Source organism: Anser cygnoides, chromosome 2 (genome assembly GCF_040182565.1).
Source record: "Anser cygnoides isolate HZ-2024a breed goose chromosome 2, Taihu_goose_T2T_genome, whole genome shotgun sequence".
In the NCBI taxonomy this organism is placed as follows: Eukaryota; Metazoa; Chordata; class Aves; order Anseriformes; family Anatidae; genus Anser; species Anser cygnoides.
The window spans coordinates 63,204,572-63,228,953 of record NC_089874.1 but is presented as its reverse complement, the minus strand read 5'-3'; the positions used below and the strand labels follow the sequence as shown (position 1 = coordinate 63,228,953).

Below are 24,382 nucleotides of genomic sequence, written 5' to 3'. Positions count from 1 at the left end.
GGATCCTGCTGATGTTGCTTTTCTGTAACCCTGGCCTTCCACTTGCTGGCCTGTTCAAAGGGGTACAAGTTAGAACAGGGGTACTGCTTTGTAGTGCAGGTTGGAGAATCACCTACCTCAGGCACCAATACTGGGGGGATCTCGGTAGCTCCAGCCTGACTGGCCTGCTTAATGCTGGAAATCATTCTCACATAGGCCTACTTTATCAAGCTGTACCACAGCAGTGTCAGGCTTTACAACACGCCTAAATTCAAGTACAGATGATCTACAGCTACTGAAGGGTGTGTTCTGTTACTGAGAACTTTCAACTTGAGTTTAAAAGCTTGTACGTGCTTTCTTATAAAAACAAGTGAGGTAAAACCCAAACAGTGCACTTCACTCACCTACTTCCTAAGTCATGGCTGCTTGATAGTACCTGGAAGAACTATCCTTAATTGTATACGTCTGAAAATATTATTATAAAATATAGAAGATCCACATGACTTCCTGTTATTCTGCATTTTATACTATTTAGAACAGTTTGCTGGTATAAGGCCATGTAGTACCTTATGTAAAATTAATTGTAATAATACAGTACTTAAGGACAAGACTTGCCAAGTGTCTAAGAGGGCTCTAGTGACTTTGTTAAAGACATACTACTAGTTCACTTACACAACTAGCTGCTGCAGTCAGTATTTGACCCCAAAGGAAAACAGCTGGCATATGCTAGTCTGAAGACTGAACTCCTTCCTTTCATCATTTGAGAAGGAAACTCTGCAGGCAAAGCATTGTCATGTGCCTGGAAATGGTCACTACTGGTAAATTAGAGAAAAGCTTCTGTGGGAACAAAGACAACAGCTGAAAAAATGTAGTTCTTATTTTATAAATAGAGCAAAGATGATTAAAGCCTTCAAAGACTTCTAAAATAGTATCTCACTACAAAGCTTCTTCCTAATGCTAGCCTATTCAACCTGTACTTGACTTTGAAGTCCATTTACATACAGGCTTTAAAGACAGCTTCACATGTCCTCAAGCTTTACTATGTTCGCAAGAAGTTTGTTTCTTTTCTGGTAGAAATACTTTAAAGTCCTATGTAAAGTTCCCCCTACCTGAAGTAATAAAAAGAGGATCTGGCTTCTGCTAATATTTTTAGTGCATCCACTCATTTTTACAGTTTAACTACGTACCTTAATTGCAAGTTTAATTTTTGTTCTAGGGGGAATAGTCAAAATTAGGGCAGTCAATTGCGTCAAGGTTACGGAGAACAGAAGATGGGTAAGTTAACTTTTGGGAACAATGACTTGATAAAACTTTAAAGGTAATTAAAAAGTTTTAAAGCACTACCTGGTACTTCATATCATTTCTCCTTCCACTTCTCAATACTTCTGAAAAGCTGCACTAGCTCCCTCTGCATTGCAGTAGTGCTGAGTAACAGCCATGGACACAGCAGCAGCAGGATAGTGCTGCTCCTGCTCTGCTTCCATGTATAGCTCCCTGCAGGAATTTTCTCCTTTTGGATCTGGATTCCTACACAAAAGGAGCTTTAGCTTGGGCAGGCTCTGGAGCAGGCTTGCCCTTAACACCAAAGGTCTGTTCAGCTGCACTCCCAAGTAATTTACAACATCTCCCTCCCACTACATTGACCACGAGGAACAATTAGCATGGCAGAGTTCTTGCCCATCGAGCTTACAACGTGGAGGATGAGTACTGGCTGACTGAATAAAGGGTCAGGGCTGAGCTACAGAAACTCTGATGTGGAAGAATGGAGTAGCATAGGAGACTGGACAGGCACAAGGTGGGAGCAATAAAACCATGTGCCTGTGCTTGTCTCCCCTCCTGCTCTGTATTAAGAGACAGGAGAGCCAGCGCTTACGGTTTGGCTGGAGTTGTGAAACTAAACCTTTTCTTTGCTGCAGCAAAGGTGTCCAAGCACTAATACACCATTGCTGAAGTACGACTGTTCACCTGAAGCATTAAGTGGCTTAATTCCCTAAAATGTTAAACGGTGTACTGAATACAGACATGCATTCCTTGGCACTTCTAATGCAGTAATACCAGCAAAGATCCAGAAAGCAGGACCAAAAAAAAAAGTGCTCAAAAGATAGTGATATAATGTAGATCATAAAGTCAATTCAAAATAAGTGCTAGACATCAAGCTAAATCTTCATGCTGAAATTTTATTTAGGAAGCGCAAAAGGTACTGCTAGCGAATTTAATTCAGAGCACGTGCTCTTATCAAAGAGAAAAAATTGAAAAAGGATTTCCACCATTTAAGTGGACATAATCAGTTTTTGGGGCACAGCATTATGCAGTTCAAAACACATACATCCAGTTTATCAAGAGCAGCAAAGGTCTGTAACCACATCTGGTATTAAGACATTCACCTCAGCATTATTTTTTGACAGTTCCTGATATGCCTCCACTTTTCAAGTTCTCACCGTGTTTCTATGTGCATTTTGTAAAGTCTCTGAATTCAGAGATAAGAGGGCAACTGGGTTTGCTTCTTAGGTATTTTCCATGTTTCAGTAGTATCAAGTGGTACTATCCCCACACAGTTCTATTTTTAGAACAAGAAAACAACTCTGTATCTGCCTTCACATTAGATAAGCGTTCTTCATTCAGTCTAAACATTCTTGATTTTCTTGATCACCTCATCTAGAAACCACTCCTAGCTTCTCAGTGATCTAGAAGACGACAAGAAAAGAGGATTTTGTAGGTGTTTGGACTCGATGATCCTTGTGGGTCCCTTCCAATTCAGGATATTCTATGATTCTGTAACTCTCTGCTACTACTGAGGAAAGTAGTAATTATGCTTTCATCAATATTAGTAAATTTAGGCTACAAAACAACAACAAAAAAATCTATCAATTGTCTATAGTTAGGAAACTTTGAATCCTTACAGAAATAAAGGACTCAACAAGATAGCTTAATCTTGGCTGTGATAAGACTTGGAAGTCTAGCTGTCTGTGCAGATGTCACACACGTGCATCGTGTCTCCTTACCAGGAATAAAATAAGGAGAGTAAGTTCACCACTTCACTGACACTAACAGAAGTGATCCATCTCCAAATGTATTGTATATGAACCTAAATAGTACTTCCAGTGTTTGATAAAGAACAGGGTCAAGAACAGAAACATCACACAATTAAAGCTCTGCACCTCCTTCTAATCTCTCCTCCACTACAATATTAAAAAGTAAAAACAGAGTGAAGGAATTCTTCATAAATCTTTAATTGTATTACTATAATGTAATGTTTCCACCTTTTATGAACACTCTTCATAATGCTCTTTCTAATAATAACTAAATAAAGTACAATTGCACTGCACGAACATGATGTGAGTTTATTTTTCGCTGTTTTTGAACAACTAGTTGCATATGGTCAGATTGATTTATTTATTAACAATTTTAGAGAATTACAGCAGTTTTTCAGACATACGCTATGTCTAACTCACACCTAAGTGTTCTTCAGCGCCATTAGTTTCCTCCTACTGGAACCAGTAATTTGCCACTGTGTCTAGCTAACAATGATTTGATAGTTACGGTAGAAGTTTTCAAGTTTTAAAATAAACCTTCAATGAATACATGACAATTGCAGAAAGATGAACGTACAGCAATTAATTTACTCAGCATCCTGATTTTGACTAGATACTGCAATCCACGTCAACCATGTATTATTCTGAAACTAAATCTAGCTCAAAATTTTACAGTCCTACCTAAAGTTCTTACTGGTGTGAGAGACGCCTGTGACCTACTGAAGACTTTAACTCGATTCACAACGAGCAGAACACAGCAGGGAATGAAACATCACACTAGATGATACTCTCGCCCTAAATTTGCAAAAGCAACATCCATAATCAGTTTAAATAGAAGACAAGTTTCAAAAACACTGACAGTGTCTTACAAGCAGCTATCAATATCAAAAACACATGCCTGCTAGTGTCTCCTAATGGGATTAACTTCTCAAATTAATACAGCTTTTTGAACAGACAGCTTTAAATAGGCTGGATGTATTTATTTTTAAGCAGCACAAGAAAAATCAAATACATTACTTGTATTTTCAATTATCAAGTAAGAGTTTCTATGTTTAAAAACTGCATTCACACCTCCACTTTTACAATTAAATACGGCCACATTAGTTTCTCTGCTTAGTAATAATTTCTATGGAAGTAAGAAGCTTGTTTCGACAAAATACTAAATTTAATTACAAAGGTGCTTAAAACAGATGTACAAAGTCAAAGAAATGCAATGTACTAGGAGAGTGATCTAAAGGTGATTATTACATTGTTACATTTGAGGAAAAAGCTGTCAGATATGCACATGAATTAAGGTTATGACAGAAAAACGATGAAAAATGCTGAACATTTTAATCAAATGAAGTATTAGGTCAACGATACTTAATTTTGTGTTATTTTGGGGACTTGTAGCTGCGTATACTCAATAGGCAGTTCCTCAAATGTTGGTAACTACAAATAGCGGAGGTTGATGCTTTGACGCCAGAAAGCTGAGAAAGTGTTATTGTATTATTTGTAAATCAGTTCACACTGTACATTAATGATCAGAATTATCTTTGCAACATGCATTATGACTGAGCTGTAACAATACCTTCACAGTTTACTCACGAGAGGTGCTGTCACCAAATCATTTAGTACTTTGTATTTCTTGCCATGCAGAAATGGATGTCTTTGAAATGAAAGTTGACTGCTTAAATCCCTTTGAATAAGTAATAATACTTGCATTGGAAATTTTAGAACAGAGGGGAAGAAAATAATGCATTCATACTGGATTTATCTGAAGAGGTCACAACCATTAAATAAAGAAGAGGACTACGTGAATTCAGACGAAACTCAGTAGCTGCTATCCCTCCTACAGACCAAAAGCAAGTTTAAGCAAATGTCAAAGAGCAAGCATACACATTAATGAAGACAACTTATGATAATGATCATTTCATCTCTACCCACTGCATGAGTTTAAATCACTGTCCAACTTGCTAGCAGGAAGCCAATTCTTACAATCTGAAAATGAATACAAGTTTCTTATTCCAACCTTGTGTTGAAACATAGAAGAAAGGAAAATACTTTTGATCAAGCTGCATGTTTGACTGCACAACAGAGAGAGCTGGGACAGTGGGGAAAGAGATCTGGCAGGTCTTCTTTTCTATCCATAGGAGAAAAACTGTGAAGCATTGTAGCGCAGGCCCTACACAGGGCAGCAAGCAGCCATCAGCTTTGAAAAGCAGAGGGCACCTCATTCTGCCTTTCCTCAGATGAATCAAAAATTTAAAAAAAAAAAAAAACAAAAAACACCACACTCAGTTTTCTAAAATCCCTGGGTCAGCAAGGCAGTTTGTGGGAGTGAGGGAAATGCAGAGAACTAACAAATCAGCTGTACAAATCTGGGGCAGAGGAGAATTCTACAGAACAGCTAAGGTGAAGAGGTGACAGAGGCAAGGCTATTAAAAAGGACCCAGGAAGGTCCTGTTTCTATAGCTTGTACACATGTTAACTACTTGTGTGGCCCTACTGTGAGCTCCTAGGTTTAAATTAACATTAAGTTGCTGAAGTTAATTTTGTAGGCGCTTAAATCTTTCAGATCATATTCAGTCTTCACTACAACATGAAGCCTGACCACTTAAAACCCAGACAACAGGTAATGCTAACAATTTCATAATAGCAAGTGATTATTTTCTTATCTGCAAGCTGAATCAGAAAGCTCTAGAATCATCGTGAATAACTGCACCCCTAATCCTATTGCACCAGAGGTCTTCCTACAAGTATTTCTTAATCTTTAAAATGATATAATTGACTATTACAGAGTTGTGGAATAGAACAGAAAAGAATATCAGAAATTTTAGGAGATATAAATATAAACACACAGACCAGAAGCAATATATAAGGTTCTATAGATACGTTTTACTTGTATGTCAGAAGCAGTAGATTAAGTAGAGCTTTAGGTGTACTTTTTGCCCTTCTCAAATGAAGCTACTCAAACCAGCTCTGTACTCTCAGGTTTTCCATGGCTGTTCTATCTAGCTTGTCCTGGAAAAAATTAATTAACACCTTAAAACAGATCTTGTCTTTCTGAATCACTATTTGAAGCACTAAAACTGAAATTTACATTGTTGGAGAGTAACTATGTGATGCAAGTTTGACTTTTCTATTAGCTTTTCAAATGCACCTGAAGAAATCAGAACTTCTTAAAGAAATTACGTTAGAACCTTCTTATTTATCTCTTGTACAGCTATTTTATTTGAGGAATAGAAGAAATAACTTTGACTTGAAATCTCGGCCCCGGAAAAGAGAATTGCAGAACACTAATAAATACTTAGGAGGGAATAAACTAAGAGCCTTCCAATACGGGAAGGTTGGAATACTTGATGATGTAATGTAGGAAATGTTAACAGCTATCGTGGGGATGTTTCAAGGCATAGACACATTCACGTTGCAAGAAACAGGAAATAATCTGTGTCGGGAGCACAAAATGTAGGATATGGAATATGTTTGCGTACAGAAGACCCAACATGCACATTCCATATGAAATAGAGCATTATACCACATCTTTTCAACTAAACTATTATATTCTTTCATGCAAGGTTAAGAACTGAGTTGTTTCAGTTGCTCCCTCAATTCTGGTGTTAATTTCCTAATGAAAAAAGTAGTTATCCAAATAGAACATTCCCTGAGTAGACAAAGAAAAATACGTATAGCTGATTTCTGTTTGGAAGAGTCTTCATAACTTTACTGGCAACAAAAAATATGCAGAGTTTGCTACTGTGCTCTTTTAAGTAATTTTAATACTTTGTATTCATATTCATGTAATTACATTAGTGGTGTAATTATATCCTAACAGACAGTTTTGTGAGGTCTTGCTCTATGGTTCAATTCCAATTTTGGCCAATTGTTTTCTAATACTTTTCTTGAAGAGATCTCTCCAACTGGAATCCTGTTCATATCCCAAGGTAAAACACAGCCAAAACATAAGCAAAGTTATGAAGGCCCACCACATAACATCAAGAAAATACTGATTTTACAATTGTTGCACAGATTTGCAGACACAAAGAGAGCTAGAGACAGATTAATGTGTATGGCTACAGATGAGAAAGGAAAAACACCGTTTAGTCAGCCACAGTCTTACTCTGCACCCGGTTGATTCCAGTTTGTAGGTGGAACCAAAAAAGTGCCACCTAGCTTGGAACCCTTTAAGGGCTTCTGCACCTATATTTTTTGCAGACGTATTCTCTAAACCAACCTGAAGATGAATCAGTAGTTATACTCTGCTTATTTATAAGAAGAATTCACAAACATTTGGCTACTTGGATTGAAAAATATAACTACTTTACATAAATATCTTCAACATCCAAGAAAATGTACAAATCTAAAGTCAAACACATTTGGCTTGCAACAAGCCCTGTTTGCTAATATCTTTATAAAGGCTCAGATCTAAAGAAAAGTAGTCATTTTAAACACAACCAATATACAGCAAATGCCATCCCATCATATGGAGACACTCACCATTCTATACTTCTATTGAAACTGAATGATAACATTCCACATCTGCTTACAAGCAACATACGCCTTGTTTTGGTCCTGGATAGTTAGTCTCCACTCCTGTGTTTTGGAGCAGTCTTTTTACAGCTCAGAGAAACCATTGCACCTGAAACATTCAGCAGCACTGTGCAAAACCATCACTTAGTCCCCGAGACTTTGGGTTGACTGTGTAAAAGTGGAAAACCATGATGACATGGCTGATTTTGCACTTGTGAAGGCTCCTCCAACTGACTGACCTGCGTTATAAAACAAAAGAAAGAGTTCATAGTGTAATATTATCTTTACTAAGCTCTTAAGCCAAATAAATAAATAATTAAAATGCACCAAACAACCAGCTCTCCAATTTGGAATTTAAAACCCAAGCCCAAATCATGTGTCAGAAAACATTCAAAGAACTTCAACACAGTAGCTCAGCAGAAATGGCCTCCATTGTCCTTTGCCCTGGACGACTTCCTAGACCTACTAACTGAAAAGTTCTCCTTGCCAGAGAACACAGCAAAGAAAGTAGTAAGACTCCAATGGAATTTTTCACTCAGGCTGAAAAGGTTTTTCACTCCAATGGAGTTTTTCACTTCAAGCTGTTTTCAAAACAGGCTGAACAACTTTTGGCAAAGCAACTATGGAACAACTATAGCACTCCTATCTCTTCAACTGGCAAACTCACGTTTTCTTGCACTGGAAGATAACAATGTGATGAAGGTGCCCCTATTCAAGCGCAACGAATACCTTCCCAGAAAATTACAGCCTATTGCAAAACCTGCAGAAACTGGCATGAGCTCTTCCTAGCAGTTCAGTCAGCTCCGTATAGTTTCACAGTGATATGAAAGTGAGAACAGCTCAATGCAGAAGATAGTGTTGTGGTCTAAGCACTCCTACATTACACAAAAGCTTCTACCTGAACATCCCTCTTCCCATGTCCATCTCCAGCCCATGCTGGAGAAGGAATTTACACTATTTTTTTTGGCCTACCTGCTTCTGTTTCCACTATTATGCAATATACAGGGCCCCAGTCAGCACCTTTACCCCTCAAAACGTTGTTCTGTTTTGTATGTATATTATAAAGTACACTTGGCTTAAAATGAAATAAAACTGAAATATAGGATGCTTCTTTAAAAAATGAACTAGAATCATAAAATCTCCTCAGTTGGAAGGGAGCCACAGGGATCATCAAGTCCAACTCCTGGCTCCACATAAGACCACCCCAAAATCAAACCCTATGTCTAAGAGTGTTGTCCAATTGCTTCTTGAACTCCAACATGCTTGCTGCCATGACCGCTTCCCTGGGGAGCCTGTTCCAGCCCCCAACCACCCTCTCAGTGAAGAAATTTTTTTAACATCCAGGCTGAACTTCCCCTGTTGCAGTTTCATGTTGTTAGATCCAAGTTGGTTCAAAATAAGTTTCTTCAAAATAAGTTTCTTACCTACAGCTTTTCCTGTTTGCACAACATTTCGGCTAGTGGATACCATCACATTTCCAATCTTCTTTCCACGTTCACTGTTTTGCACAGAGCTAAACAAAAGAGATACTGAAGACTTAGTCAACTGACATTAATTCCAGGTGTACATACATAAAGTGTATAGTTAAAATATCTATCTATGCACACAGATCTATATAGCACTATCAAGCCCATAATTCCTGTATAGGTTGCATACATCTTATCCAGTTAGGCAAGCTTCTCTGAGGAAGATGAGATACAGCCAGCAAGACAGGAATCAAAATACCCAACATTTCATTTTTATAGAACATGCTAGTATCTTTCCTAACATTTACCAAAATACATATTTGTTCCATATTACAAAAGCAGGATTTTCAGTAGTTTTGGAAAGTTCTAGCCCTAACTATTAGCTTTAAACAAAACAGTGTTACTGAACAATTGTTATTCTTTTTTCCATATAGAGTTTACTTTGTACCTTGCCCTAACAGCAAATTTTTGATGAAGTCTAGTTCACTCTCATACATTTGATTAAAAATGTGAGAAGAATAAAGACGCTACCATCACTTGGAAAGGAGAACATAATCAGTTCCATTGCATGAGTGCGATGACTTTAAAATAAAATTTGCTTAAATTGTAACATTCAAGTCCACATTTCAGACTTTGCAAATCTATTTATGTCAAACTTATTAACAACACAGCATGTTACATTCTTGTCCCTATTCACAGCTTTCTTTATTAACTTGAATACTTTAAAAATCTTCAGTGTAAATGCAAAAAGCAGAAAGAACAGAGTACATCAAGAACAAGTTTAGGCTCAATTTGCAAAATACATTATTTAAAAATATTTTTTATAACTAGAGAAATTTAGAACTACAGATCCTTTTACACTCACTTAAGAGTGCTCAGAATAGTAGAAGAGTCTCTCCTTTCAAAAACAAAATCAGGGCAAGTCAAAGATTGTAGATGCCTCTACACCTTTCAGATCTTTCAGGTCTTTCTACAAGGACCAGTCATTAATAGTAAGAGCTGCTATCAGCAGGCACTTTATTGAAGGCAATTATCTTGTTACAAATCTTGATTCGTTTGCAATTCTCAGTTGTTATCACAGAAATTTCATCTGCCACTAGCCAGCAAAAGCAACAAGATTTGTTGGGCTGAAGTCTGAACCCTTTTTATTGCTCATGTTGTTGCTCTATGTTAGCATTTGGTTTAAGTTTCCTCACAGTATACTGAAAGTAATAGTCTATGGTCAAGACAGGTGCAGAATTAGCAGCATGTACGTACTGCTGATTTGCAGGTGTCTTACAGAACTAGTCTCTGATGTTCTGTGGTCAACACAGTTAAGTGGAAAAACTAGCTATGTCTTGCTTGGTGCATAAATAAGAGAGTTAACTGCAAGACTGAGGCTTTTGTTGCAGCCAAACTGCTACAGAAATAACAAGCACTACTGAGTTTTAGACAGTAAGAGCTAACACCACCTCAAAGTTCAGATTATTTTGGTGCAATAAGAGGTTGTGTAAATCTCATTTTAAACCTGTATCTTGAAGAAACTGAACGGAGTCTGAACAGTCTCATATATGATGAACTTCTAAAAAGTTCGAGAAGAATGCCGTATTAAAACCAAAGCTAATTAAAAAAACAAACACACTTTCTCCAAATAACTGAACCTAAAGACAACATATAGAAAAACACCAATGAAAGCTTAATAGCTTTAATTTACAATTTAAAAATAAAAACACAGAAGACATAATTGCAATGCAAAAATCACGCATCTATTACATAAAGCCCAGCACAAAATAGTGTATTTCAGATAAACTGTCCATCTTTAGATGTGACATTTTTGCAGAACCTTGAATACAGTTTCACGCACATAGCTGATTTAAACCATTATTTTGTTTAGTTCATGATAGCAACAGTTGTGCAGTTATTAATATCAGACCATTAAAAAAAACCACAAAACATATCAAGCTACTACAACATACTTACTGCGACAATCTTAACTTAACATCTGATACAGAGTATTGTCCCTGGAATGGGTGGCTAGAAGAGGAGAAAAAAACAAGAAAAGCATTACATACTTTTCCACGATTAACCTGCATCACGACAACTTCAATTCCTAGTTACATTCCTCTTCATAGTTTATATAAAAAAAAAAAATCCCCTTATTTTAGACACAGCACTGTATTACTTCATAGAAAGCTAGGTCATACTGACTACTTGGTCTCAGGTTTCTTATAAACTAACATGTAAGGTGCCTTCTATTTACATATTAGATATTAAGAACCTTCTCTTCACACTAAGGCAGAGACACCTTCTCCTAGCAAGAAAAAGCATGCAAAGAAAACAAACCAGAAACCCTTAAGTAGACCAAAAGAGCTTTGTAAGTCTGAAGAACAACAGTCTTCAAACAACAGCAGCTGCCAAAGCAAGAACAAAAGCTAGCAAAACTCCCTGCAGTACAGTACAAACGGGTGCTAAACAAAACACATACACAGCCTATAGTGTTAACAAGCCCGGCATCATCTAATCTTGGAATAGAAATGCACTTAAAACCACCTAAACTACAGCAGATGCAGCATTAACTCAGCCAGCTCCCCTCCATTCCTGGACATGGCTATTCCTTGTATACCTGGAAGCAACTAATGGAAAGGAAAACCATCTGAGGGCAATTCGGAGGAATAACAAACTCTCTACAGCTCAGGACAGCCATCAATTGACTTGTTCAAGTTTCAGTTCTGACTCTGGATGTAGTTTTCTTCATAAAATTATATCCCAGAATTAGAGTAAGGTATTGAAGAACAGAAATATTCAGTGAAGAATATTTCTGTGCTCAGAGTTTTACTGCATGGGATCCTAAGTTTTCACCCTCAAGGCTTTATAATAGGAGCAAGAGGGGCACTAATCCTACAGAATGATGTGTACGTAGCTGCTCATAACTGGAACGTTCCATGTTAAATCCTAAAAATCAGTTCCTTACCTAGAATTTACTTCTGCAAGAGCTGGATGCTTATTGCTATTCCATACTCTGTAGTTGTGAGTATTCTTCCAGGCTACTACAAATGGTGTTCCAAAGTCTGACAAAGTCTTCTCATTGTCTGAGAAATTAAAATACAGATGTGAACTTGTAGCAATTCACTACAGGTATAATAGAAGAAAAATGACTGCATTTTAAAGAAAAACTGGAATTTTCCAGACTCTCATCAAATCAAAGACAAGTCAATATTAGTACAAAGAACCTAACATTTCAAAAAATGTTTTATTATTTTCAAGTGTCCCAAATACAAAAAGCCAAGACAAAACGAAACACTTAAAAATGAGAAAAGCTTGGTTTTGTTTCTTCTTAATTAACTTGTAAAGTTCTAAGTGAAGAGCTCAACTGGAAAAAGAAAGTCACACAAACATAGACCTCTTGACTTGTTCTCTGGGCAAAGACAGAAAGGGCAGAGAAAGGCCACGCGGTAACTGAGAACAAAAACATCATTTACATTGATTTTGGTCAGATACATTAGGATTTGCTGTACTATGTTAATGCTCATTCAAATACAGTAAATTTCAAATCCACTCCAAAACCACAGTATGAGCTACTGTGGAATCAACTTATCATAACAACCCCTTTAAAATACAGAAGATTGTGGGAAATCATTTTAGAACCAGACAGTGAAGTAGTATGAATTTCATGAAAAGCCTGACATTCCATTATCAAACTATTAATCATCTTAAAATATTAATGTTGTCAGACAAAGAACTTTTCACCTTTGAGACTATAAAATCACATTTTTGATCTCATTGCTTCTCAGAAACACCACAGAACAGAAACTGAGTTACTTTACTGGTGTGAAAGGAGAATAATCATGAAGAGTATGAAGTCAAGAGGGTTAGTGGTTGGCAAACTTCCACAAATAAGCCACTGATTCTTTTGGCTGCATTCATGCACGAAAGGCTGCAACACAGAGTATTCCCTCTGAGTTAAGGCAAAAAATGTTGAGCTCCAGGAAACACAAGCTGGTAAAATCCCTAGCTGACAGTTAAGTGAATCCCTTCTAAAGACCATAGCAGGAATGGAAAAGAGATGAGACACAGTAGTAAAACCTCCCAAAAAGAGCCACTTAACTTCATGCCTCCTTGAATCCAATTAGTTCCCCAAACTGAATTTCAGGTCTCAAACAACTCTGTAGGACACCCAAGTTTGTAAAAGTTTCATCATATACAGGGTTTCAGGAACTTCTACTTATAATGAAAGCTTAATTAAATCAAGGAGAAACAGAGAAGAAACGGGTCTGTAAGGCTGTGAAGAATGAGTAATAAGCTTGTCAAGGAATAACAAAGACAGAAAAGGACAACCAAAAAAAAGTAGCACAAAATGAAACTTTAGGCAGAGGGAGATCCAATGACAGGCCACACATGTAATGAAACAGAACAAATACTTTTTTACACCCACCCTCATCTCAATTCCTAGACAAGGTCTTGTCTAGGGTATCTGTTCTACCTGGTTGCAGCACAGCAGCAAGCAGCGCGTGAAGGTAAGCACTGAACTGAGCCCTGATCCACTCATCTCCTCCTTCCCATCCAGTGCCATCAAGGAAAACATCATCTCTGTTCTCAGTTACATGCTTCACCAAGTAATCTGCAAATCTTAGGTCAGCGGTTGTAGGGTTCAGGATCTTACGGAGTTCTGGATCGTGGATTTGTACATGAGCATCTTCTATCTGTATGAAATAATTCCAAGGGTAAAAATTTATCTAAATAAAACTGCTCAAACATACTACTACATACTGCTACTGACAAGCAGCTACCTAAATCAGAATGCAACAGTCTCAACAAATATCAAGAAGAAACAAATGACCAAAGAAATCCTGAGTGAAAAGTTCTCACTGTCAGCTACTGCTCTGACACAACCAGAACCTCATCATCAACCAGGCAGAGTTAAAAGCTGCTCATTTGAAAGGATTTGGCAAGAGAAAATTGGTGTTCACGTGTTTTCTTAGAGGCTCTTTTGGATTTTCACTTCAATTTATGAAGTTCACTATCAATATGTAGCTATCCTAGGCTGATTGTATAGTTGTATACACTTACTAGAACAGACATATTGCTTTCTGAGATACTGTTTTTAACATGTCAATTATATCAAGAGGAAATCATCATTAACACGTTTTATTCTCTAACTGTATGTTTCTCAGCTCAGAGCACTCATTTTTGAAGAGCTTAATCCAAAGCCACGAAAAAGATGAAAAAGCCTGTGACATGAAAAGTAAAATTACACCTTAATTACAGCTTAAAGTTCCGTCCTACCCCAAAAACTGATACAAACGGAATACCCTTCAGCATTTAAGAATTTATTTCATAGAGAAGTAATTCAAAAATTCAGACATGAACCCAAAACTATACATTCAAAATGCAACCTCTTTTTTCCCTCCCTTCCAGTTCACGAAGTTCAAATGCAAAGATCATACTTCCACAATCGCGTCGCTCAGGTGCTTTTGCTGACGGAACAGGATATTGGTGGCTCCTGCAACAAAGCCGCGGACTGTTACATCCGACAGGAGATGATGTTGCTGCAGTGCCATGTATGGCAAGCAAAGGTATCCCTAAAGCAACAGAGATATTTAGAGGATTAACAAAAGCCCCCTCTCCTCTAAAAAAAAAAAAAAAAAAGTCTTTATTCAGAGTTATGTCCCTAACAAAAGTTAGCACATTTCACCCGGAATGAACAACACTGGTTACTACAATTTCAGCTGCAGTTATCTGTTGTTTTGCTGTATTTTATCCGCAAAGTAAAGGAACCAAATTCTACATAAATTGGGAGTTCCAAGAGGTTGTGTTGCCTTCCAGTCTCAGGACTGAAATACAAGGTGAATTGACAAGAATCCAGTGTTTACAAGGTAACAGAATAAGTAATATGCATCAATAATGAGTTCTCAGGGCAGTTCAGAGACAGGAAGTCAGCAGAGATGAAGATGCATCTCTCCATTTGCACACCATGAGCTCTTTTGACATGCCTCAAGTCTACAATGCAGGAGAGCTAGAAAAATACAGGACTGATATCCACATTTGATAGATGGACATTTCCAAGTTCTAGAGATAACAATCACTTTTTGATGAGCATATGCAGGCTTTAAAAGAGAATAATATAGAAAGCAACGCACTGTGCTCCTCAAACACTCCATGCTTACATTAATCTAGCATCCCACACTCCAATAAAAAAAAAACACAAACAACACAACACATTTTGAAAGAAGTGTCATAAGGCTTTGAGGTAAGATATTCGAAGAGCACTGAGAAACAGCTGTAGTTATTTTAATTTTAGTTTTAAATATAGGAACACCATAACTCTAGGACTAATACTCAAGCCTAATTCCAGCTGTTCATTTGCATAAAGCACACCACAGTTTATTCACTAGCAGAAGCCCAGAAAAGCTAACGGCATACTGGAAAGAAACAAAGAGCACATGTACTTTATCACACAGTGCGTAGTAATTGGAAACATATGGAAGAAAGGAGCACTATTCCCTTTTGCCATATTGAACACAGGGATGGCTTTCCAGATGACAAGCACTTATCGGCTGAAAGCAAAAACAGCCTGTGTCAAAGGAACAACAGTGCTTTGAGATGGAATCACCAACCTAAAACAGAAAAAAAAAATCAGAAAAATATAGCCCATGCTGGTAAAGGAAGGTCTAACTGTTGTATATGTAAGTAGCAAAGTGTTGGAAACTTCACTATTTTAAAGATCAAGCATCAGTTCCCAAAAGTCCAATTTCTCTGTAAATATAACAATGTTTATTTCTGTGCCCTTGTTCAATTTATTTTTTTAAAGAATACAATTGAAGCGAGTTTTAGTTCTTACAGAACTGCTAGTAAAGAAACAAGTATCACAACCTATTTTTCCCTATGCTCTGATGCATTTGGATACATTATTTTATCATCTGGCAAAGTTTCCTCCTATTCAAATTTGTTAGTCTTTCCATGGCATGGCATAAAACAACCCAGAGATGAGAGCTCCAAAAGAGATTCAAGCTTTCCAGTAAGTGGTTAAACTTATAATCATATTTTTCTGGTAATTTTGAGATGTAGAGCCATTTCTGTTTAATTACACTGAATGTATTCAGATGAAAAGTGCCTCTGTGAAATAGAAGGTGAACACGTAGAAACCTTAACTTCTTTAAGGTCATTTACTTTTCCATTTCATGAGCTTGGTGGCAAATTAAGTTTGCACACTTAGGCCTCCTTATCAATGATTTGATTCTTGCTTTCAATCTTGTTCTTCAACAGACCTAAATTAAATACAAATTACAGGCTATTCTTTTGATTAGACAGACCATAAAGACAAACACCAGACTCTACATCAGTGCTGAAAAACTATTTCTAACAGTGACAGGGAAGATGACATTTGAGCTGCTCACTTGGACCCACTTAGTGTACTCTTTCCAATGAAAGGTATTCCAAGAAGCTCAAATATCATTGTCAAATACAACATTCTGCAAGAAAACACAAGTGTCTACAAAGGAAGAAATGCCACTTTGAACCTCATAACCTTCAGGAAATAGATCTGAATCTTCTGCTTTCTGGGCAAGTGCTCACCTAAAGGGTTATTACATTAAAAAAAAAACAACACACAACAACAAAAAGGTATCGTATCACTTCTTTCACTGACAAAGCTATTTTTAAAAGGGAGGCATTTTCTCCATTTTATACAGAGAACCAGCTCTGGTAGATGTATTGCTTGTTATTGAACAATGCCCATCAAAGCCTGTACAGGAACTCTGGGATACCTGGAGTTCAGTTAGGCATTTTTTAGTGAAAGCTTGAAGCTGAGCAGCTCAGCACTGTGCATGGGGAGAGCCACAGACAACCAGGTAGTGTTATATAAGGAAGGGGGGGAAATATATATATACATAAGAGAAGGAAAACAGGCTTAGGAGGGAGCTAAGATAGCTTTCAGAAACTTAGTTTGGATTAAGGTATCTAAATACTTAAGTACTCTGATCTTGACCCATACAGATTAGATCAACAATTCTTCAGAGTAAAAGAAAACAGTGGTTACTCATAGATACCGTTCATTAACCATGCTGGGTCTAGAGGTTACCATCACGCAGAACTGCAAACAGTACAGAAGTGCATGTATGAAAGGGGAATGTATGTGCGTGTGCACACCCCTCAGACACACAAGAGCTCTTTCCACCTGCCTATGAACACGCAGTCACTTGTCAGAGACTTACTTACGTGTTTTGTAGTACCCTACTGTCCATTTGGAGCTGGGTAACTAAAATTATTAGCCACTTCTGAAAAACAGAAGTCTTTATGAGTTACCTGGTATTATAAACAACCTGTTTACCTTTGTAAAAATAGCCAACGGCATACCATACTGGTCCTCTTCCAACCCAGATACCAGTCCTGGAACAAGCACTGCGTGTCCTGTATTTGCCTGGGGCTGCACAGTGATTGGAAGGGTTTCTGAACTCCTGCATTCACTTGGGAGATTTTCAGCCTGTTCTGATGCTGCGTTTTCACGTACTCCTTCTTTCATATTAGACTCCTCTAAAATGCTGGGATCTAAGGTCTCCCATTCACTTTCAGAGGACTCTGGAGAAGTGCGGGAAGGAACTTTCAAGTGCTGCACAGTACCATTGGAGGACTGAGCTCCGTTGCAAATCTTCTCTGACTGGGAGAAAGGCACGTTTGTGTTCTGACCTCCCAGCGAATGGTTTCCTGCCATCTTCCTGCCTCCCTTCCCCATTCCCAAGTTTGTATTTGAAGTATCAGCAGCAGATACAGAGTCATCTAACCGTGGTGTAATTTCTTGCAAGACAGCATCCTCCGATATGCTCTTTCTTGGTCTGTAGTGTGAGCAGTCAGTAAGACCATGTTCAATCATACCTGGAAAGTGACAGGACCCATGGAAATTAGCATCTCAATATAAACTTAAATAATTTTTGTTAAAGAAAATGAAGAAAGTGCCCTTGTGTACACAGTGGAAATAATGTATTTTACAACAGCACTTGAAAAAACAACCAACCAACCTCTCTCCCCAAAAGAAGCAACCCCAACTTTTTGCTTTGAGGAGACTGGTTACAAGTTAAGAATTAGTAAGGTTAAGGGTTTGTCTGTTTTGTTTTCAGAAGCACATGCAGAAGGAATATTTGATTTTTAAGGAACTTGCAGGAACGTTTGACTAATTCAGAGTGCCGTTTATGTTACCTACAGGCAGTACAGAAGATCCAGTGGCTCTAATAGGTAACCCATAGAGTGCATATAATGTTAGGATATATGCCCACAATACATGCACACGCATACAAGTTAAGACATTTTTCAGTCAATATATCAATGTAACTATTGTTGCATAAGTTGTTTCCCACGTGAAACAGTACAGGCAACTTTTTAATATGGTTTCTGGTAGTAACTGAGAAGTCCAAATTTCTCTTCTTACCAGGAAATAGTGACAAGACCGTCATCAGAGCTCCCACCAATCTATTTACTGGAGAAATATAAAACAGCACCTGGGAAGGAAAGAAGAAGGAAAAAACAGGAGAAGAGGGCAAGAGAGGAGAAGGGAAGTAGGGAGGAAAATAAAAAAAGAAATAAAAAATAAAAAGTTACACTTAAGTATGACAAAGAACACCTGCAAACTAGTCAAGGAATTTATTTATTTTAAAAAGGAAGTCTGCTTACCCACAAAAGCTCTCACAACTGTTCAAATTAAATATTTAAATATGTATAGTGTGTATTTCTATATTATAAAATACATGTTATATATATGTGCCTGTGTGCATAATATATATCATTAGTCATTCAGTCAAGATTTTTTTTGACTGCTTTTTTGGATCCAGCATGCTGATTGGATCAATTTTAGAAAAAAATCCAATTAAACAACTGACAAGAAGTTATTTCCAGCACTCTGCATCAGTTGTTGTTAATTTGTAGTACATTAAAGTGTCTCTGTTATAAATCAAAGAGACCAAATAATCTCCATTCCAGAATTCTGACAAAAATCTACACAGGAAAAAAAATCCCTTCTAAGAAAATATATTAAAGATACACAGATAAGCAAAAAGCAGGATAAATGCAGCACGCATTATTAGAGATATTTTCCTATGATAAAAAAAATGAGTTTATGGAAACAGAAAACATGATTGTTTTTCCATGTTATGCCTTAAGTGCTTTACTGAAGGTAGTATCAATCTCCTTAATTAAATTACAGAGACTAGTAATAGTAAATTAGTTAAGAATTCAAATGGGGGATGTAAAAGGCTAGCAGTGAAAGAAGAAACAGAAGGCTGACTGAATGTTACTACTGAAGTTCCTCCAAGAAAGACCTTCAGAGGAAGGGAGGAACAAAAAAAAAAACCAGGAAGAATAAAGAAACGGGTCTTGTTTAATAATGGCATTTTTACACCTTCTGTGAAAAAGGAGAACAATAGAAGTAAACAAATAAGAATTAGAAAGAATCAACAATGCAAAGGAATACAGGATTATCACAGACAACTTCATGACTTTGCAGGCCAGTTTTATAGGTGCATAATGAAATTAAAAGTGCAAGTTCGTGGACTTAGCATTAAAAAAAGACTTCTGCTGTAAGCTCAGAAGTCGCTTTAGAAGTGACCGATGAGTAACTTAAGATCCACTTGCACATCTACGAGCTGCTAATTTGATGGAACAAATTAAAAGACCTATGCAGTCCTAAACACATACTAAATAGTGTTAATGGTTCCTCAGCTGGAAACAGTCTGTGTGTATTACCCTGTACAATCATCCCTCTCCACCCCCCCCCCCCCCCCCCCCCCCCCGTGTTCAAGATAGGTGAACTCAAATTCCAATAACCACAGAAAAAAGCATGATGCGAAGAACAAGCAGATCAGCTGAGAAAAGAATTTCTGCTGATACCAGTAGGAATGAACTCTAACTTCTTTTAAGATACTGGTCAGTATGAAAAATACGGGATGCAATAGCGGGGAACAGGACCCCCACAATACCTCTTCCAGTTTTAGATTCTCACATACCATGTATTCCTAGTTATTTCTGTAGGCTTAAAAGTAAGTTTTGCTAAGTCTATAAAGAAGTACTTTGTTTTCAAGAAATCTATTCAAAATTTAGCTTTTAGTTCGGGTGGACTGCTTAGTTACGCCAAGCACTTTTTTGTATTTGTTCCACCAAGTAGTCCCTCTGCCATCTTTCCATCTGTATGGGTGCACGCTTTGTTACTCCTCCTACATTATATGGCCTACAACATTTACATCAGCAAACTGTGTGGTCCTGGCAGCAGAAAAATCAAACGATCACCTGGAAGTAGTCTTCCAGCCTAATAACAGCTGAGAGGTGAAAAAATAAAATCCCTTTAGTCTGTGGAAAAGCATCAACCAAATTGCTAGGGATTAAAGAAAATCAGTCTGTGGCAGTGAGGTGTTTTTCAGCTCAAGGAAAATTGGCATTACTTGATTACTTGTGGCTTCTTGCGTATTATATTTAAGGTCTTTGAACATACAGATTTCCACAGCTATTCTTGAATCTTAACGTCTGCCAAAAACAGGCAGCACCAGAAAACCCAAACTCTTCGTTTTGAACTTGGAAGTGTTGTCTTGCTGTTGGAGCTTTGGGATGAAAGAAAAAAAAACAACCCCCACAAAAAATCTCACAGGTTTATTCAATAAGTATCCACTTATTTTCAAAACAATTTCACGTTTGAGTCACATGAACATGCTTGGGAAAGCCTCCCTTCTCTGCTCCTTCTGTGCATTTATGACTTGTTGCTTAAGCTTCAGAAAATAGCTCTGTAGAATTGAATTTCAAATCAGAAAATTGTAGCTCAGTATTTTGTTTATGTAAGCCCAAGTTCTGAACTGTCACGATGAAATGACAGCTTAAGCTTTTAAACAGATCAATAGAGAAGCTGGGTTTCTTCAGTGGGTTCACTGGAAAAAAAGTGAAATTTGGAGAACTGAAAGTAAAATTTAAAGCACAAGACAAAAAAAGTCTTCATAAATATAAATATGTCTGGGAGTTGATACATGTTCATATCACTGAAAGTTCTTCTTCTGTTAATACCCTGAGACAAGAAAACAAATGTGTGTACTATTTCAGATCTGCTTGTACATTTTGTAGATTCCACTTAACTTGCTAAAGTGGCATTGTTTCTGAGACAGCAAGATACCCCAAAGAAAACACTGAGTGCAGAATTCAACAGTTTATAGCAATATATGCTCTGACTTTACTCAGCATGACTTGACAAAAATGACTTCTCACATTGTCTCCTCCAGCTGTCTGTGCAATTCAGGTTTGAAAGACATTCCTTGCACCAGTTTCTTTTGGTATGCCTATTTAAAGCCTGAATCAAAAATTCTACTTAGCAAAATCTGTAAAGCTGTTTGCTCCTTTTTAGGTCTCAACATTTCCATCTGCTCTTTCACATAAATACCTATTTACACTATGTGCTTCCCTTCTTACCTTTTATAATATGTTAAGTTACTCTGCTCACATTTAGTATTTTACTTCACAGCTATTAATAGAGTATGGATATAACAGTAGCAGAGGCAAATTTATACATCAACACACAACAGTTACTTTGAACATATTTTCCTAATTTACTCATGTATGCAAAATTGCTGATACAACTCCAGATACTTTATTTTAATTTAACTTTATTTTTCACTGGTATGTTCCACATATCTTAATATAAAAGATATTTCAACTACATTTCCATTTCAACTATCTGCTTCAGATAAAAATGATACCTTTTTCTCTAGAAGAATCAATTTAAAAAGGATCAAGACCTGAAAAAAAAAACAAAGGAAAAACATGGTAAACGAAGCTGTACCATTTACCAAAATTACTGTGCAAGCTTAATCTTATTCAAAATTTCGTGTTATTCACTTCCTGTCAAATGATCAGATACATCTGACCAGTCAATGGGTATCGGAACACTGTTTTTCTCCACCTGAGCACTCTTTAAAATGGCATTTGAGAAGCACAAATGAAAGACTGCGCAGACAGGAATTGTAATTTGAATTATATAAGGTGATTTATAAATAAAGAACATGTTGTATCATTCCAGAATTGTAAAGAGCAGTAAATCGCATAAACACAGAAGAGTTACTTCACAGAATCACAGCAATTAATTGGGCCAAATACCAAGAATAGCATTCACCTTACCTAATTTTAGACATCTACAGACAAGACATCTAGATCAGAGGTGGCTGTCTAGGTTTTTTATACCCAAAGGAAAAAAAAAAAAAGGCAATTTTGGGGCATGACTGGAAGACATCTGAAGAGAAACAAGAGTCTACTAAGAATGCACAAATAAACCACTAAATCCAGAATCTCATGTTTGTTTCCTTGATGCTTCTCAGTTAAAGATTTTAAATGCTATTTGTAACTTAGCTACAGTATACAAACAGTCCATTTCCACAGTCATTATCAAAAAAGAGGGGTTCAATTACTTTCAGGTTGTATGGTGCCAAGAGCTGCAAAAATTACACGGTAACAGGAAAAACGCTCCAAGTGTCTGCAATGACTTTAGCAGTATTCTTCCATCACATTCATTCGACAAGGAACAGGAAATAGAAACAAGACCATAATTGAGATACCACTTTGGGACAGAACTAAAGAAGTGTAACAGAAACCTAAAACTCTCCAGGAAATACAGAAGACAGACAAAATTTCTCAGTCTGGAACTTACTGAATGTCTGTAGGTGGAAGGGGAAGGAAAATCAGGAGGCTGTAAGCAGAAATACTTAGGGAACAATCTTCTTACTTCTAGCTCAGGTATGTCTAGACATGTTTACTTTTCATACCGTCACAAAGCATTTTACTCTCAAAATAAGTGCTCTGTTTTATAAATCTAGCAGAGAAAGCCTACCTTGTGTCTAAAATGAAGAACAAGATCCCGAGGAGACAGACCTGGGATACCAAAGAGACAGCAATTATTCCAGTTCAATGGCTAGTAAAGATATTAACTTTACTTTTTGTCACCATTTTGTGGGGGGAGAGGATACACTCATTATGCATTCTACATGAATGTGGTTATTTAATAGCAGAACTCATACCACATTCTCTCTTTTGTGCAGGAACAGTAACAAAATGAACAGTCACAATGAGTTGCTACTGTTGGCTGCAATGCAGTGTTACAGAAACATTGAAGTAAATCCTACATTGTACATTCAGCAAACACAGGTAAGAGTCAGAATCAAATGGAAGATTTCCCAAATAACAGGTAGACAAAACGTCAAGTACTCCAAAACATCATCTAAAAAAATTAAGTACTGTTTCTCAAAAGCACACGAGCAGTCACTTGTCAGACTGTCAGGTCAAGACACAACTCACAACTAACGTCCATTATGAAAGCAGAACTGCCTTTATTTGACATTTATTTAAATCCATTAATAAAGAAAAGCATAACAGAATACTGTGCAGGCACACTGACCTTTGTGCTTAATCTGTTAATGCACATAAGCAAATTAGCTCAGGAAGGGAATATGTTGATTAGGGTAACATTATCTCTGCTACTTGTACAGGAAAATCACTTACCAAGATAAACTTGTGACCCTTCTAGTGAAGTCCCTCCCAAGGAACTATTCATATGATCATAAAGTTCCTGGAAAAGTTAAAACAGAAGCCAACCAACCAAACAAACAAAAACAATGGAAGTCATTAGTCATTCAGGCACAAAATCCAGAATAAAAAAAAAAAATTATTCAAAGATTTCAATGTTTTATTCCAGAAAGAACGTCAAGTATTATTAATGGAGTCAATGGAGATACAGGCTGACTATCATGCTTGTTCTTGTACTTCAATACAAATCAGAAAGTTGAGGGTCATGTAGTTCCCGTAATTTATTACAGGAGCTGAATAGCCAAATAACCTATGAAAACAGAATATCTGAGCAAACCACTAGTTCAAAATGCTGAAGTCTTTAGCCATATACTGAAGGCCTTGCTCTACATGGGCAGTACTTAAGTTACCTTTAGAATTGAAATTTGCGAGAAGTCTTTCTCCTCAAAATACGCATGGGTGATGAGCTGCAGCTTTGCCTGAAGTAACCCATACAAAGGCTTGAAAGGAAAACAAACAAAAGCAAGTGAAAAGAAAATGTAGTCCACTTGTTTAGAACTTAAGTTTTCTCCCATTCGCATCCTGCAATATAGTCAACTAACTACTACACACAGTTCACGGGGGGGGGGGGGGGGGGGGGGGCGGGAATGGAAGGATCCAACTCCTTAGTTACTACTTTGCAACATCTTTCTCCTGTGCTCATTTTAAGTAACTATTTTCTTTCCATTTGCACATACTATACCATCACTGAGCTTATTTCTGGAAAGGTATTTTCCTGCTTTATATATTGCTCATGCAGCTGTAATAGTAGCTTTTTCTTCAGCTCTAAGTGCAGAAAGAACTTTTATTCCCTGCCTGGAGAGTGGTAGCTTTTGCTAAGTAGAA

General features: G+C 37.2%; 1 protein-coding gene across 5 annotated transcripts in view; it reads right to left on the bottom strand.

The window, feature by feature from the left end:
- Positions 1-3,970: 3,970 nt before the first annotated feature.
- Positions 3,971-24,382, bottom strand: part of AVL9 (AVL9 cell migration associated) — a 42,158-nt gene continuing 21,746 nt past the window's right edge. For 2 of the 5 annotated variants that reach the window (XM_048075514.2, XM_066992249.1), the window contains 12 exons: positions 23,908-23,997; positions 23,474-23,540; positions 22,806-22,846; positions 21,682-21,720; positions 18,384-18,453; positions 17,292-17,833; positions 14,410-14,544; positions 13,446-13,665; positions 11,937-12,054; positions 10,946-10,999; positions 8,945-9,033; positions 3,971-7,759 (listed from right to left, as the gene is read on the bottom strand). In XM_048075514.2, coding sequence (XP_047931471.1) covers positions 7,665-7,759; positions 8,945-9,033; positions 10,946-10,999; positions 11,937-12,054; positions 13,446-13,665; positions 14,410-14,544; positions 17,292-17,833; positions 18,384-18,453; positions 21,682-21,720; positions 22,806-22,846; positions 23,474-23,540; positions 23,908-23,997 — 1,560 coding nt within the window. In that variant the 3' untranslated portion in view covers positions 3,971-7,664. Of the gene's footprint in view, positions 7,760-8,944; positions 9,034-10,945; positions 11,000-11,936; positions 12,055-12,093; positions 13,200-13,397; positions 13,666-14,409; positions 14,545-17,291; positions 17,834-18,383; positions 18,454-21,681; positions 21,721-22,805; positions 22,847-23,473; positions 23,541-23,907; positions 23,998-24,382 lie in introns of those variants that run through there. The other 3 variants (XM_066992250.1, XR_007167794.2, XM_048075515.2) reach the window with 3 other exon arrangements.